Raw genomic sequence first — 17,348 nt, 5'->3', positions numbered from 1 at the left:
CCTTGTTTCTTTCCCTTATTCCATTCCCAAGCCCCACCAAAAAATCACCTCTTAACCAGGTTTTTAGTTTTAGAAAATTCTTTAGATAAGAGACAAACTTGAAAGGGCTAAATTAATTCCACTTGATTTGACCGTTAACATTCAACTTTGCCGGTCCTTAGTAATATCTCAACTCCCAAATGAAAAAATTGAAACAAAAAGTTTTGGATATTAGAATAACTTGCATCTTAAATAGCAGAAAACGTGTTCATCCATCTCTCTAGAAGAGGAGAGGATCCATATCTGGAAATCACATTTGATGTTTCCATGGGCTTCATTCAATTTTTACAATCTCCAGTGGCAAACTATTTTCCAAAAATATGAAATATCAAGCACAAACAAGCAAATTTCAAAACAGCTTTCCACCAATTCTCAGATTGAAAAGTAAGTAGCGAGCATCTTGTTTTATTCGTATTTAAGCTTTCAATAAACGCTATCCATAAAAACATGACATTATAGGCAAACATGCACGTGTAAATCTGCGTGGCAAACATATTAAAGAACCATAAAAAAAAAAAAACTCTATCTCCAGCAAGATATTGAGAAAAAAGAAGCCCAGTTATACCACCAGAGATCAGTTCAAAGTAAACGAATCATCTGACCAAAAAAAGAAGGAAACGAATCGCAAATACCCTTAAAAAATTATCACACACGGAATAATAGAGCACCAAATTCAACCATCAGAGTCCGCAAAACTAGAAAATAAAATTGGGGAACGGAAAATGAATGTGTGATAAGAACCTCTTAAAAATTATTTTTATCCTTTTAATCACTCGACCAAAATTCCTAGAGAACAGCACCACCAAATAATTAAGAGTTGAAACTAAATTGTTTGATGATTGACCATCAAGTAATTGCATTATATATAATACAATCTTGACTTACTTGTGGCGATCCTTACGTTGCTTTTCATTTCTCTCTTGTAACTATTCCGATGCAAAAACTCTCTATGAACTAATAGAAAGCGCTAAAAGTGTGTTCCATATGATTTATGTATATGGTTTACCTTACAACGACTTGTACAGCACCACAGTGACATATTTGGCTAGAAACCGATGAGTTGTACCAAGACCAACAACTGCAGGACTGCTCTTTCCTTTCTGCGTGTAAAGATGATTCAGAACTCCATGTTGAGGTCTTGACAAAGGAGGTTGGATTTCCATATTTGTTCCAGACACATTGAGCAGTGTCATTTGCAAGAATGGGGGAACCAACGGTGGCTCCTTAGCATAATCTTCGGAACTAAGCTGTAAGTTATCATAGCTCGACTCTGGTGATTGAGGAGGCTCAAAACTGGAAATGCTTCCAATATCTTCAGGAACATAATCCTACACATACATTGCATAACTTTGTTATTCTCAATTTAGTTACCAATGGCTTCTAGCAGTAAAAGGATGCAACACTCAATTTTACTTATAAAAGATATGCTACAAGATTAATTACTGGCTACTGTTCATGTGTTAATTCAGTCCCATGAGAGAATTTGAAAATAAGTAGCTATGCAAAAATGAAATATCAAAACACTAGATATGGAAAACTATTCTACAACAACCATCCCAAAAATCAATTCATTCACATCAAGGTCCGCTATGCTATAATCAAAGAAGATTGCCACATTTATACCTAGTTAACAAGTGAAACAAAAGTACCAAGAGGCTATAAGTAGAAGGGGTCTATGCGTCTTGACCCCTCAGGTGCAGTTTTTTGTATAATAATAATAAAGAGACTCTGAAATACCACCCATCTAATCTAATTTCAATTGCTAGAAGCCAAAAATAGAGATAGAAAAAAAAAATCGTTGATTGAATTGAAATGAACAAAGGAGAAAATCTCTCCTTCCGGAGTTTCCCTTTTTATGCAGACCATAACAAAGCCAATGCTCAGTTTACAAATGATAACAGTTCTATATCCCAAGTTTCCCAATATCCTCCTAGTTATCTCATGAAGTCCTTCTAACTAATTACCATAAACTAACCGACTATCATAATAGCTGTCCTAACTACACAAATATTTTGTGTTTTTGGAGGTGGTGGTGGGGTGCTAAAATAGTCAAAAAGTTGAGAGAATAACTAGTACTCCCTTGGCAGACTAGGGACTCTTACCAGCAAGTAGCGCAGGGCATTGTAAATTGATCATCAAAATCTTGAATATTTACAATGAACGTTATGTTTAAGTAGTTTACATTGTTAATAAAGTGAAAATGGTTAAATATTTCACTATTTCTTCTTCCAATTTTAAAGTCTTTCTATACTAAGAAGTGTGCTTTCCAGCCTCAAGTTTTCGCCATTAACTATTTTGATTAACAGGCATATTCGTTATTATTAGATCATTAACCAATTTGACTTCTATTCTGGCAGGAGAATGACAAAAAAATCAGTATTTAGTTTTCTTTCATTACCCTATACCCCTTCTTCTAAAGCTCTTTTATGTTACTACCCCGAAGACTGCGACTCAATCACTCTCTACTGCACTTTACTTGAACCAAGATTGATCAGAAGCCCATTTCAAGTGGATTCCGTGTCAATAAAATTATCATTATGTGTTAATAAAAAATAAAAAGGCATGCTGAATCTAAAGCTTTACAAAATTTGGCTTAGTACTTATCCAAAAGTATTTAAAAACTGACGACTCCGGTAGTCCGTGTTTTGCTAGAAAGGGGGATTCAAAGCTTTGTGCCCTCTGTGCAACATCAGACACAGAGTAACAAGAATCCAATCTATTAGTATGGAGAAGCACCATCAAGAAGTGCTTCCATCGAAAAGGAATAGAAAAACACTAAGTTATCATCTCAAAAGCCCTGCTAATTTCCCTTCACAACTCAATGAATATATTCATCCGGGACAACAGTTATGATTAGACATTGAAAAAACATATCCCTGAAATGAGTTTTGGATCATATTCATCCGAAACAAAATTCTTGCAAGAAGTTAAGGGACGTGCAATCGAAGAGTGTGAAAAGGAAGAAAATAAAAACCTCCAGGGAGAACACAATCGTAGGGTTATATGTAGACCAAAACCGGGGCACTAGCTCCAAGGAAAAGAGAAAATGAACAAATGTTTCACACTATCAAAGAAGAGAAAAGTGCATTCAAGTTACTGAAACTAACAAGGCTTGCCCTTTACAATTCAATCTCACTGGATTTATAATTTTGCACGAGTTCATACTGTTAAATTAATGTTCCTGAACATAAGCATAATTATTATCTCAAAACGACATAGATTGACCTTAAAATTTCAATTTTGTTTGAGTGCAAAATATGTCAATATATATGAAATAGTACCTGTAAGTCCAAGATGTTGTAAGCATCCCCGGCATCATCACGGGCCCAAGGCGAGTCTGGAGTATACCTCCTCAATCCATCCACAATAAATCTGTACTGGTAAACCCCAGATGGCAATACCTTCATTATTGCAAAGTCTTTCCCTGATCTCTGCAGGGGCATTCTAAAGAACAAAGAATATGAGAATCCAAGAAACAAGAAAAGAAGCCATTTAAGACAAGTAAAGAAGATGATAAAGTTTTTAAACCTTGTTTTCCAATTATCCCACGATCCCTCCGCATAAACTTCCTTTCCACCATAACTCCAAGTAATCATAGTTGGAATTCCCAGTTCACTGAACATATCTTCATACCCTGAAGTTATCTCCACCGAGGAATAACTGGGGACATGTATCTCCTCAGGTGTTTGTAGCGGGACCTCAGGAAGCTACACAAGGGAAAGGGAATTCTGGAGAATTGATGAAAACAGAGAGTCCACGGAAGAGCAGTATACAAAAGAGGTAGGAAAAGGGCCACATCGAATCCATTAACAAGAGAACGAAATTGAGAATCGATCTTAGTAAAGAGGAAGCACCACAACACATGTAAATTAGAAGCAGAAGAGAAGCAACAAAAAGTTGCATGAAAGACGAGAGAAATTGAATGAAAAGGATTACTGCTAATTTAAGATATTATTGAGAGAGTGGAAGTACCTGAGGAGTGAATACGAAGGGAGAGATGGTGGGAGGAGAGTGAGGCATGGCGTTCCCATCAGCAGAAGCTTCTTCTGCTTCTTCTTCAGAACCACGCACGTTCACATTACCCATTCTCAACTCAGAGGAAGAATGGCCAATGAAAGGAAAAAGCTGCAAACTTCAAGAAGAAGAAAAAGAAGAAGAAGAAGAAGAAAATTCTCCGACGAGTTTGGAGGGCGGAGCAACACCCTGCAACAGCATCACCACCGCCTCATTTCTTTCTTTTCTTTAAGATCCTCGTTACTTAACCACCTTTATAAACAAAAAACTATGCATGGCATTCTTAAAAACCAAAATTTCCAGAACATCCTTAAAAAAGTATAAAATTGCCGTCACATGGACCGGGTAAGAAATTTAAAAACTGAATTTTTAATAGAACTGTAAAATATATTGTTTTGTGAATTTTTAAAACCTTTAAATTATTATTAAAACTGGTAATTTCACTTAATCAAAGGTCAAATTTATTTATTAATTAGCCAAAAAAAATTTAAATATGTGATTCAGTATAAATTAGTAGGTTAAATGGATTAGTTTATATAACTCTAAAATAATGTTAAATTTTAAAAATAATTCGAAATAAAAAAGAAAGTACCATATACTTCAAATGTATTTCAAAAGATAAAATGTAAACAAATAAGTTTATAACATTAATCAAATTTATGTTATTTGTCCATTTATAAGATTATTAAAATAAATCTATAATATTTTATTTTCTTGAAATAATCATCTTCTTTATTTTATTTACAATACAAATAAAAAAATATTAGTTAACAATATTGAAATACAAAATAATAAATAATTAAATTAAATTAGATCGATTGATAAGTCAATCCGAATCTGGTAACCAAATTTTAAACGAAACATATTAAAAATTAACCCTATAAAAGAATTATATTTTATTTAAACTGAAGCTAATATAAATTGATAGATTAGATTAACATACATGTTCTAGTCCATTTTCACATTATTTCTTTGTTATACATGCATTAAGCTTTTTAATTCTATAACTAATTAATGACACTGATTAAAAACCCTGACTCTGAGAATTACTTTAAGGAAAAATGTAAATCATTGATTGCTTGATCAATTTTACTTACTGATGAACTATAAATAAATAAATAAAACTATTTAAAAATAAAAGCAATATGACAATAATGTTAAGACTCCGTATTAATATATCAATGCTTGTATACTAAAGATTATCAAATGCCCAGTCTCAGGCTTACTGTTAATCTTCGTACGTTATAAGTAAATATTTAATCATAGGCAAGTTGACCGCAATTTAATAAATTAAACAATAGTAATATTTTATATTATAATAATTGTGAAGCAATTATATTTATATTTGTTTTTGAGTAGGGTAAGGTTTCATCCAACCTGTTACTCAATCTGATTAAAATAGTTTGAATTAAATCTGTGTAGTTTTCTTGTCAAATCCAAATTGAATCAATCAAATTAACAGCAGGTTGAATCAATGGGTACACAGAAAATAAAAGTTGTTTTTAGTTTTGAAAACTTTACCTTTTCATAGTTTTCAATGTAGGCAATTTATCGATCTTTATTTTATAAAACATTATATAGTCAACTAAACCTAAAAGTGTATTATATAATAGATGGGTTGGTTGATGAGGTTTAAACATTCAAACTATTCATCTAAATTTATGAATATTCATCACTATCCTTAATAAAATTAATTGAGAATTATGATAAAATTACTATATTTGAAGTTTAATGTCACGCTCATACATTTTTACTCCTATATAACTCGAAAATTATTATTAGTTGGAAGACAAGACTTAAACAAAGACAACTAGTTTTTTGGATAATTTATTAATTTATCTCTCTCTAATATTTATTTAATTTTGGATGATAATAAACAAAATATACACAAGTATTTCAAGGAAAACAAAAAGGCTTTTAATTTTTATAACTTGAAGAAAAAACAAAAATAAAAATGGGGATTGAGTTTTATGTTTTAGTCATTTATTTTATGTTTTGGGTATGAGATTTTGGAATTGTAAAAAAGTGATGTATTTTGAAGATATTGGATTGTAAATGTGGTTTGACAAGTGACAACGATGAAGATTTGATAACTAGAGTTAGGCTCATTTGACAACGGTGAAGATTTGAGACTATTGAATACATAATAATGGAGGAAAAGTTTGTGGTAATAAATTTTATCACTGAGCATTATTAGTTTATACACTATGTTTAATTTTTCCTAAGATTGAAAAATTGTATGTGTAATAACCTAAGATAAATAGTATCAATACAATTAATTGTGTCATTTTTATAGAATAAAATAAACATGTATATATATATATATATATATATTATATAGTTTTATTAAATAAATTATTGTTTAAGATAAAAAGAAAATTTAAAGTATTTTAAGGAAAAATTAGATTACACACGACACCAATATACAAAAATATTGCCTTAATCAATATAAAATGTGTGATTTTCTATGTCTGTTCTAAAATCGACATAAAGTATTAAATTTTATACTTGTATCTTAGGTTCAAAATTTGCATAGAAAACATTTTTTAACCAACATAAAATATCAAACGAAGAACTCGTTCGTTTTTCTTTATTTTTCAAATACAATACTAAATTAGAAACAAATAATAACTTAAAACTTTAGTTCTCGTATGATATTTTAATTACATAAAAAAATTCAATTAAAAATATAAATACATTTGTGTGATGAGAGTCATATTCACTTTGTTTTACTTTGAGTCATATGATTTAAACTCGAAATTACATCCAACTCAAAGTGTTAACTAATTTTAATGACGAGTAAAATTATCTATAATGATCTCTTATACAGTATTTAATCTTCAATCTTCAAATAGAGAAAAAATATAAGATAAGTAAAAAAAAATATTATAAAAAAATAACAATTTTTATAAAATGAAACTCAATTAATAAAATTACTATTTATAATTTTAACATTTTATTGATAAAATAGATCAAATTTCATCTTTAAAATCATTATTACCTTTAAACAAATTTATAAATCTTACAATATGGAGTGATATTGCTATTTAGGATTCTTTTGAGTTTTTTTTTTTGTTTTCTATGTTTATATCAAAATAATAGAGGAGTTATTGCCAAAATATAAGAAATATATTGTTGTAGTATTTAAGTGCCAGTGAACTTTCATTAAAAAAATACCAACTAAAAAACTTAAATACGTTAAGAAAAACAAATTCAAAAACCCATTTCATAAAAAAAGACATATATATATATATATATATATATATATATATATATATATATATATATATATATATATATATATATATATATATATATATATATATATATATATATATATAATACTTCACCTCTTTTAAAATATTATCTAATTGTTAATAAAAAAATGAAAATCAAGTGACTCAAGTTAACGAAACACGCTACTTTAGAATATTGTTTGAAATGCAAAAAATAATATTAAAAGTGTACCTTATTTTTCTATTATATATCCTCCCAAACAAAAAGTACGGAAAATATTTATGATTCTTTTGTTGACTTTTTTTTTTCTCTGTATTCTTTTTCGAAGTTTTTGACACATAATTTTGTGAGTGATTTCCCTGCACCTCACGGTCTTCCTCCTGCACCTCCAAAACATATTTTAATTCCAATGATACTCTTCACAGAGAAACCGCATTTCGAACTGCGGCAATTTCCTCCTGCACACCGCATTTCGAACTGCGGCAACTTCCTCCTGCACCTCCAAAAGCGAAAAGCACAAACCCACCGCATTTCGATCTGCGGCTGAGACAAACCGCACTTCGAAGTGCGTTAGATTTTTAGGGTTTAGTTTTTTAATTTTTTTATTAGGTTAGTATATATTTATTTTATTAGGTTTTATTTTTATTAGGTTAGTATAATAAATTTAATTTTTTATGTTAGTTGTTAAATAAAATGTTTTGTTTTAATATATTTTGAATTATTTTATTTGTTTGTTAAATTTTGTTGAATTTGTTATTTTTCAACATATTATTATTTTCTTAATATATTATTTATTATGTATTTAATTTTATTTAAGTTTTTTAATTTTTTATGAAATTGAAATAATTATTAAATTGTTTATTGAATTAAATAATAATTATTATATGTAATGTTAAATATTATTTTGGATTTAAAGTGCAACAATTAATTAAAACGCACTTCGAAGTGCGGTTAGGAAACAATTAATTAAAATAGGAAACACACTTCGAAGTGCGGTTAAGAAACAATTAAATAGATAGGAAACGCACTTCGAAGTGCGGTTAGGAAAGAAACAATTAATTAAAATAGGAAACGCACTTCGAAGTGCGGTTAGGAAAGAAACAATTAATTATAGGAAACGCACTTCAAGGTGCGGTTAGAAAAAAATTAATTAAAACGCACTTCGAAGTGCGGTATTAATTTTTAACTTTTTGTTAATAAAGGGTAAAAAGGTAAAATTGGGGGTGCAGGATGAAGGCAGTGAGGTGTAGGAAGAATCACTCTAATTTTGTTGGGACTATTGATGAGGAGTTTCACGCGTAAGACACAAACATCAATAAGATATGAGTCTAAATATATAAGTAATCGACACTACTCTTTATCCAAAATCTTAAAGTTTTGGGTAGAGAGTGATGTCAATCCTTTATATGATTGGGTTGAGGTCTCTTTGGTGTTTGTGTCTTCCCGGTAAACCTCCTCCTTGTTAGACCCAGTAGTGGTATTAGAGCCGATGGTTCGTATTGGTGACCGACTCAAACGAGTATAATGGTTCCTGTATCGAAAGTCTTCCTCAGGTAAGTGTGTCCCGTTAAGGTGAACGGCGGTACGAAGGGGACTCGTGGTTAGGAATGTTTTCGCTGGAGGGGGAGTGTACCAATGTGGAAGGGACTCACCCTTGAGGGGGAGATTGTTGGGAATCCAAGTGTGAGTCTAAGTCCCACATTGGATAGAAATGAGAAAGTAGAACACTATTTAAAGGTGGAAGATCCATTTATTGTCTTAAGGTTCTGGGTAGAGAGTCGTGTCAACCCCTTATATGGTTGACGTTAGATCTTATTGATATTATGTCTCTTCAGTGAATCTCTTCCTTAATAGACCCATCAAATTTTTTTCTTAAAACATATACATCAATTTATTCTAAAGACATAAACATATAACACAGAAAAACTAGTAAAAGTTCAAATTCCTTATAAAAAACAATAAAATTGTAGATAAATTTATGAAAACGTTAGAAAAAATATCGTACGTTATAATTAAGATACAAGATAATAAACATTATTACAATAAATAAAGTTTGTAAAACCAGTTTATTTAAATTTAAATAATAAAGTTTAAATTAAATGGGGAATGAAAATGTTTTTAAAAAACATTATAAATAATAGGTTGAAAATTTCATTTTTCATGTATTATAAACTTCATCTTTTAAAACCCTAGATTCTTTATAAACGAGTATTCTTCATTAATTTAACTTAGTGTATGTACACATTAAAACTATTTTTTTTAAGAAGTTAAAACCATATAACTTCTCTGAAAATAACTTATTTTAATTTATGTATATTCGAATTTTATTTTACAGTAAAAACCATTTCACTTTTCAGTTTTCTTCCCCATAAACAATTGTGTAAAAACTTATTCGAATAAGGTTTTATTGTAATTTAAACTTTTGGAGCTAACTTTCATAAACACTAAATCAAAAGCTTACAAGAATAGAATAGGAATAAATGAATAAATCTAATCATTTAATAAGAGAGTAGCTAATGTATTTGATATTTTTCCTCAGAGAGAAATGAGTTGCTACGGTGAACTGGTTTTCGAAATAGACAAACGATAGTTATTAGAGGAATTTCCGTGAGCTTCAAAAGAGAAAGAAACAAAAGCTTGGAAGCAGAAAGTTACGCAGAACTAATTCATCAATCTAGTGTTTGAGTGACACCACCATTTCCTTTTGACTTTGTTAGCCCAGACAAGATTGATGGGTGCACATACTGATAGAGGGGCCATGCTGGATCTACCATCTACGGGCCCACTTCACTAGGTCCTTGCCATGATGGTTCATGCTATATTCGGCTATGTGCAGAACCATAACCGTCCTTTTTTTCATCGCTCGATCGATCCATTCATCAGAATGGTAGTTTCAGAAATGATTCACTGATGAGGACAGGAGAAAGGGTTTTTCAACTTTCAACGTGCGAGAGGCCTTCGTGTCTCTGAGGCAAAACATCGAACACGTAGCCGACCATTCCCACTTGTCGACGTATAGACTGGCCCCAGTCACTTCGTGAGTGCTCATTTCATTGTTTTGCCTCCTCCTTTTTGTTTTCTACTGATTCATTCTTTGAGTTTTTGCCAATACCGTTTTACCTGCCAACTGGTTCTGACTTCTCAGACGCTAGTTTTGGGTTTCTGGTTTTGTTCTTGTTCAACTTTCTCTCAGTAACACTTCTTGTTCAACCGAATAGAAGTCACACGAACACTTTTTTTCTCAACTTTCTCTCAGTAACACTTCTATTGACACTTGATCATGAGTTTTTTTCAAGTCTAAAATTAAATAAAATTAAAAGAGGGAATATTAATTAAAATAATCAATTTGAAAAAGGAAAAAGTGTTTAAAATAAAAATAATATTAAAATTTACTCAAATACCGAACCACAAGTCATCCGCAACCGCCTAGTTATTTGTGGGAGAATATGGGTAATAGTCCTAACAGAATAAAACCAAATACATTAAGTTTGCTTTTCATCTCTTAGATTAGATTTTGAATTTATTTTATTTTATTTAACAACCTTGTTAATTAGAATTAAGAAAAAAAAACAATGTACGTTCTAATTTAACTAAAAGAAAAACCTTAGTCTCAACAAAAATCTTAGGCTACATTTTACTTCTCAATATATTTTTTAATCCAATTAAAGTTTGAGATTCGTGACTTGTCACCAAAAATTCCCCTTTTCATTTTTAATATTTTACGTAAAAAAAATGCAATTAACAAGCTTATATATCTTTGGTCATTTGACTAAATTACTAGAAGACAAAAAATGCAACATTGATATCTTGATTGACAAGAGATAAAGTGTAAAAGACATTTGAAACCTCAACTATGTATGGTCATGTCTTGAGCTAGAATCTTTGTCGAATAGTTAAGTTTTGTTTATAAAATGTTTTTTTTTTTTCTTTTAGTGCAACTTCGGATTAATTTATTTCAAAGAAAAATAATATATATATATATATATATATATATATATATATTTTCAAGAAAACGTTCGAAAAAAAAATATTTCCTAAAAATTAATTTACAGTCAAATGTGCCCTTATTAATTTTGGCACTTACGGCATTTTTCTGTGCAAAACATATTAGCATAAAATATTTCCTTATAATTTGGATTATTTTGAAAGTATATATTGAGTGTTTGAACGAGGCAAAAGAAGAAAGATAGCACTTGATTCTCCAGTTGACTCTTTGATCTATGAGCTATCTTGATCTGACTGTATAAAATTTAACATTCTAAACATTTATAGATTAATTTTAATGTAGGTTATTATTGTTTTAGTTTATGTGGAGTCACTTTTTTTCTCTTTTATATATATATTCCATATTTCTTATTTTATTTTTTTATATTGATGTTTTTGGTTCTAATGATTCGACTCATTAAGAGGATATTTGCCACAAATAGAGTTTTTTATATTTGAAAACTAAGTATTTGATTAATCTATTAAATGAATGATTATTTTAGAAGTCAAATTCAAAAAATAAATATTATTGTAAATTGTTGGAATCATGACATGTGTTGATGCATAAGTATAGGATATGAAGTAACGAGAGAGTAATATATATCTACATTCGTTTAGGATAAAATAATTTTTTATATTTTTTATGAAAAAAATAAAAAATAAAAAAGAATAATACTAAACGAATGTAAAAAATTTGTATGTATGAAATTATTATTTTTCTAGTTACCCAAGTTTTAAAAAAGACATAAAGACTCCACGTCTCTAGAACAATATCTTGCAAAGTGAATGTTAGTTGAGCTAAATTAAGGTAATTCTTGGTAGAGCAGACCCAAATTTTCAAGATCCCCTTGTTGGATATTGCAAGTGGGAATAACCGCTTTGAAAAATAGTATGAAGTATATAACAATTCCTAGAACTTCTCAACTACATGACCAAACAGTGGTCTTTCACAAACAACATCTTTTACAAAAGTGAAAGAGAATGTAGTATGCACAGACATTTAAAAGCAACGCATGCAACCCAATACTGTGACTATAAGCGCCATCGTAACGAGGCATGGTTGAAGATTGATGTTGGAAATTAAGTGGCATGCTGGATCCTTATGTTTCCAGCGTTGTAAGTGCGGATGCCATTGCCGAAGGAAGACAGACTCAATTCTTTCTGTTTCTTCACACCAACTGCTCGACAAAATGACCGCTTTGGAATCCGATCAATTTTTACCGAACATACCTTTTCCAAGTTAGGAACAGCATGAAGCTGAGAAGGAAGATCTACTATGAACTCTCCAAATTCATCAGTTACACCTCTAGCTACCACTGACCCTTTCCCCTTCCACTTTCTCCCATGGCTGTGGCACTTCAAACCAACCCAAGCTCCTGCATCAAATCATAAATTAAATCATCGTATGTATAATAAAGATTAGTGTTTGTTTATATTTTTCCCTTGCTTTACCATTGGTGGGGTGAAAAACAATTTTCCTTCATCTACTATTTGACAGAAAAAGGTTGGGACTCGTTGTCAGTGTATTTTATGTCTGCCATCAATTGATTTTGCTTTTTCATTTGTTACAATCAAACACAGACAGCTGATCAATAATGACCAAAGAGATTTAGTGAATTATAATCAAAACTTGTGTTGTTTTCCGAAGCAGAAATTTTACCAAACAAGCCTTCGCTTGCCACCAAACAATGCAACACCAACTGCAGATAATATTGCCATTTGTTTTCAGACAAAACTCTCATAGTGCTTTGCAAAACATTATAATCGATTCTTCTCTCTACCAAAACCATTGAGTCATAGAAAAACATTGATAATGCAGATACCAAAACCATTAACTCATTGTTAAATATCAGAAACATCTGCTTCTGCTTTACTTCCAACCTGCTCCTCCACACAAAACACACCACTCCCCCAAACACGCACTTCTTCGTCTGAGTTTGATATATAAACTCGGAACAGGCAAGTTGATAATTAGCTATTAACATGACATTTAATGAAGTGATATATATATATATATATATATATATATATAGAAAATCAGAAACGTGTATCTAAACTATATTTGAATGCAACATACTTATATAATATATAAGTTTAGAAAACCATGTACCTTGTAGTGGCCATGCATGAGGTTGGTGTTGTGGCTGGCAAGTAACAGAACCTGTGATGAGGACTGTGGATAGCTTCTCCTCTCCATAGCCAGCAATCTGCACCACTTCATCTCTATTTGATAATAACTCCAACAAAGGGTTCTTCTCTCCTGCGGCCACGATGATCAAAAGTAGCATGACAAGGGTGTGGCAGCCGCTTGAGTAGCTCATCATCTTTGTGTTAATTTCTTTATCAACTTTGGCTACTTTAAGAAAGATATATATATACGTTGAACCCTCTCCAGAGACAACAAATTATCAGGTGCTAGCTACTTCATTTGCATGTATATATAAGGCTCAGGGTGATTCCATTGCCCTCTCAAATTTTCCAAAATGCCCCTGTAGGTTTGACTTTGATGTTTAGTTAACCTATCCCATTAATTAATTAATTAATCAAATATTACGTCTTAATGTGGGTTTTGACAATCAGTGAAACCAAATTTATTGGTTGAAAAGAAAAAGAGAGATAAATGGTGATGTAGTAAATACTGCAATAGTTAATATTTGCTTTGAAACATGAAGCATAATATAAGAGTTTTTTGAATGCTTGATGTTAAAGGGATTAACATTAATGGTATAAATATGGAAAAATTAGGTTGGAAATTAAGGAATGCGAATAAGAGAAGAAAGAAGTTGGAAGTTAAGGTATGAGGTTGGTGGCCTACTATATATTATCGTCTATACGTATATATATCATGAATTTAATTATTTATTCCGTTAATAAAACTAGTTTGAGACTCAACTACGGATGCCAATACGCTTACAACTTTAATGATCTCATTCCATTTTTAACCAATAGTACATATAAAATAAGAGTATAAAATAATAATTAAATAAAATATCAAATAGTTATTGTAAATAATAAAAAAATATAAAATATGTACCTTAAAAATAAATTACAAAACTAAAGATCAAATTAAAAATCATCAATTTTTTAAAATTACCTAAAATGAATATATTTATGATTTAAAATAAAGATAAATGGAAGTAAAACCGAATTAATACCAAAATAAATTCACGATGGAAATCGAAATGGATTTGAATAACATGGAGGAATAAAGTGGAGAAACTTTTAAGCATGAGATAATGTTGGTGGCATTACTTTGACCATCTCTTTTTTTCAAGCCTGTTTCAACTACACATTGCAGGTCAACAATTATGGTGTATGGCTATAGCTACTTTAAATGCAATAATCTATTGATAAAAAATTCTTAAAAAATATTTGAAGCATAAGGTTATTAAAATAATACTTGGATATTGCTATTAAATATTCAATGTATGAAACATCTATTTCAAAAACAAAAACTGAAAATGGGTTAAACATTTTAGTCTGATTTTATTAGAAGAGGGTTAGTGGTGTGTTAGTCGGTCAGCTTGTTGAATATTTTAAAAAGTTTGAATTTTTATTATATAAAGTTAATACAGATCAATATATTTGTGAAAATTTTTAAATCATATTAATAATATAGTCTAAATTTAATTAATATTAATTTTCATTAGTACTAAAGAAGTTAAATTCATAAAACAAATTCATATTCAAAATAATATATATTATTTCTTAAGAATATTAAAATTAAAAAAAAACATTTTAAACTTGTTTTATGATTACTACATGTGATTTTTCATATAAACATTATATATATATATATATATTAAAAATTTGAAATTTGTTATCAAATATAAATTAATTATTACAAAAACAGTGTATGCATTTGATAATTAAAAAATATTATTTATTTTTTATTTGTTAAATAATTAATTAATATTACACTCAATATACATATTTTACAAGCAAAGTAATATTATGTGTTGTATTTATTAAATATTACACGTGCATTTAATATATTAAGTAGTAATGGTTGGAACGGCAACGAGTATCAGTTATAAGCTATCTGTCGTTTTACAAGTACTTGTCCCTTTATTTATTTTGTTACTTGTTTAGTATTGTTAGAAAAGTATTTCGCGTGTATTTATAAATATCGTGAATATTTTTATTTTTATTTTAAATGAAATTGTTTTAATTGCTTTCAAATAAAACTTAAATAAAAACTTATTTTAAAGTAGATAAAAATACATAATGTCGGTATATTGGGTTGATAAATATACTTCTTGATACATATTGTTCATATTTTTCTGTAAGGTTCAAATGTTTTTCTATAAATGTTATCAGTAATATCGATATGTTATCACGATTAAGTTTTAAATGGTTAATAAATGCAATCATGTATGTCCTTACATCTGTTTCTGTCTTTATAGATTATAAAATGAACTTTTATTTAGAGTTGTCCCAATCACGACTAAATATCTTATAAACATGTTTTTGAAGGTTGACCGATCTCTCACTTTGGATTTACGTTGACTGGTTGGTTCACAAGGTACACGTAATATAATGCTTATACAATAAAATAAAATTAGTTTTTATAAAAAATATATACACATTGTACAGTCAAAAGTTTAACACTAAAATAATGCATATCTATTTTTCCTTTGGTATCAAACAATAAGGAAAATTTATACTTACACATTATTTAAAATAAAACATAAAGCTTCACTACTCTTTTGATACATATTTTTTTTAATGTGAAACTTTTTTTTTATTTCAATATGGTATTTATTTTGGTAAATTATGTTTAATTTGGTCTTTCTCCATCACTTCATCTAAATTATTAACAAAAGATGGACGGCGTGTGTCACGTGTCAATTTATGATTTTTCGATTTAATTTTTTTTTCACTTATTTTAATTTAAAAAAATTGTTCACGTATCAAATCAACATTATGTTACGTGATAATATTAGTACCACATGTCAAGTCAGTCTCAATATCATGTGTCAAGTCAGTGTCATGTGTCAAGTTAGTATCAATGTCATGTGTCAATGTTAGTGATGTCAGTTTTATGGACACATGTCTGTGTCTTGTATTTAATTCAATCTCAATTTTCGTTAGGTTTTTTCAATTTAGTCTCAAATATCATTAATTTTGTTCAATTAAGTTCCAAATTTAAATTTTGGAAGGAAAATTCTTTATTATTTTTAAATATAAATGAAAAATTCTTCATTGTTTTTAAAATTAAAAGGACATTCTTTTCATTATTTTTAAAATTAGAAAAAAAACATTATTTTTAAAATTAGAAGGAAAATTTTTCATTATTTATAAAACTAGAAGAAAAATTCTTCATTATTTTTAAAATTAGAAAAAAAATTCTTCATTATTTTTAAAATTAGAAGGAAAATTCTTCATTATTTTAAAACTTAGAAGGAAAATTCTTTAATATTTTTAAAACTAGAAGAAAAATTCTTCATTATTTTTAAAATTAGAAGGAATTTTTTTCATTATTTTTAAAATTATAAAATAAATTCTTCATTATTTTTAAAATTAGAAGGAAATTTATGTATTATTTTTAAAACTAGAAATAAAAATATTTATTATTTATAAAATTAAAAGAAATTTTTTTCATTATTTTTAAACCAACTCTAACCCTATTTTTTACATGTAGGAAAAATAAAAAATAAATATAATAATTATATTATAATAATACATTAGAGTTTATTTAAAAATAATAAAATGAAACATTTAATAAAAATTTGAATTTTAATAAAAAATAAATTTGGTCTCAATTCAGACAGAAACAAAATTGGAACTGAATTGAACAAAATTAACATAAATTGATACTAAATAGAACAAAATTAACGAAAATTGGGATTGAATTGGCACGTGACACTAGCACTGATACGTGTCACTAACATTGACTTGACATTGTCACATGAGACAATATTAACTTGTCACGCAGAAAACTTTTTTTAAATTAAGAAAAAAAAATACAAACATACATTGTTTATCATTTCTTAACAATTTAAACGATGTCATGACAAATGACTAAATTGAACATATTTTACTAAAGTAGAAGCCAGATTAAACATAAAAAA

General features: G+C 28.9%; 2 protein-coding genes across 2 annotated transcripts; both read right to left on the bottom strand.

The window, feature by feature from the left end:
* Positions 1-762: 762 nt before the first annotated feature.
* Positions 763-4,315, bottom strand: LOC124821087 (SNF1-related protein kinase regulatory subunit beta-2-like). Its single transcript, XM_047292908.2, has 4 exons — positions 4,012-4,315; positions 3,568-3,746; positions 3,321-3,483; positions 763-1,367 (listed from the first exon to the last, which is right to left on the bottom strand). The coding sequence occupies exons 1-4, from the start codon at positions 4,123-4,125 to the stop codon at positions 1,047-1,049; spliced, it is 777 nt and encodes a 258-aa protein (XP_047148864.1). The 5' UTR covers positions 4,126-4,315; the 3' UTR covers positions 763-1,046.
* Positions 4,316-12,030: 7,715 nt separating this feature from the next.
* LOC148207089 (uncharacterized) lies at positions 12,031-13,646 on the bottom strand. Its single transcript, XM_088116200.1, has 2 exons — positions 13,385-13,646; positions 12,031-12,650 (listed from the first exon to the last, which is right to left on the bottom strand). The coding sequence occupies exons 1-2, from the start codon at positions 13,596-13,598 to the stop codon at positions 12,355-12,357; spliced, it is 510 nt and encodes a 169-aa protein (XP_087972326.1). The 5' UTR covers positions 13,599-13,646; the 3' UTR covers positions 12,031-12,354.
* Between the last annotated feature and the right edge of the window lie 3,702 nt (positions 13,647-17,348).

Source organism: Vigna umbellata, chromosome 1 (assembly GCF_029865625.1).
Source record: "Vigna umbellata cultivar VRB3 chromosome 1, Vumbellata_1.0, whole genome shotgun sequence".
NCBI classification, from domain to species: domain Eukaryota; kingdom Viridiplantae; phylum Streptophyta; class Magnoliopsida; order Fabales; family Fabaceae; genus Vigna; species Vigna umbellata.
The sequence above is the reverse complement of the archived record's forward strand: the minus strand, read 5'-3'. Positions and strand labels throughout refer to the sequence as shown.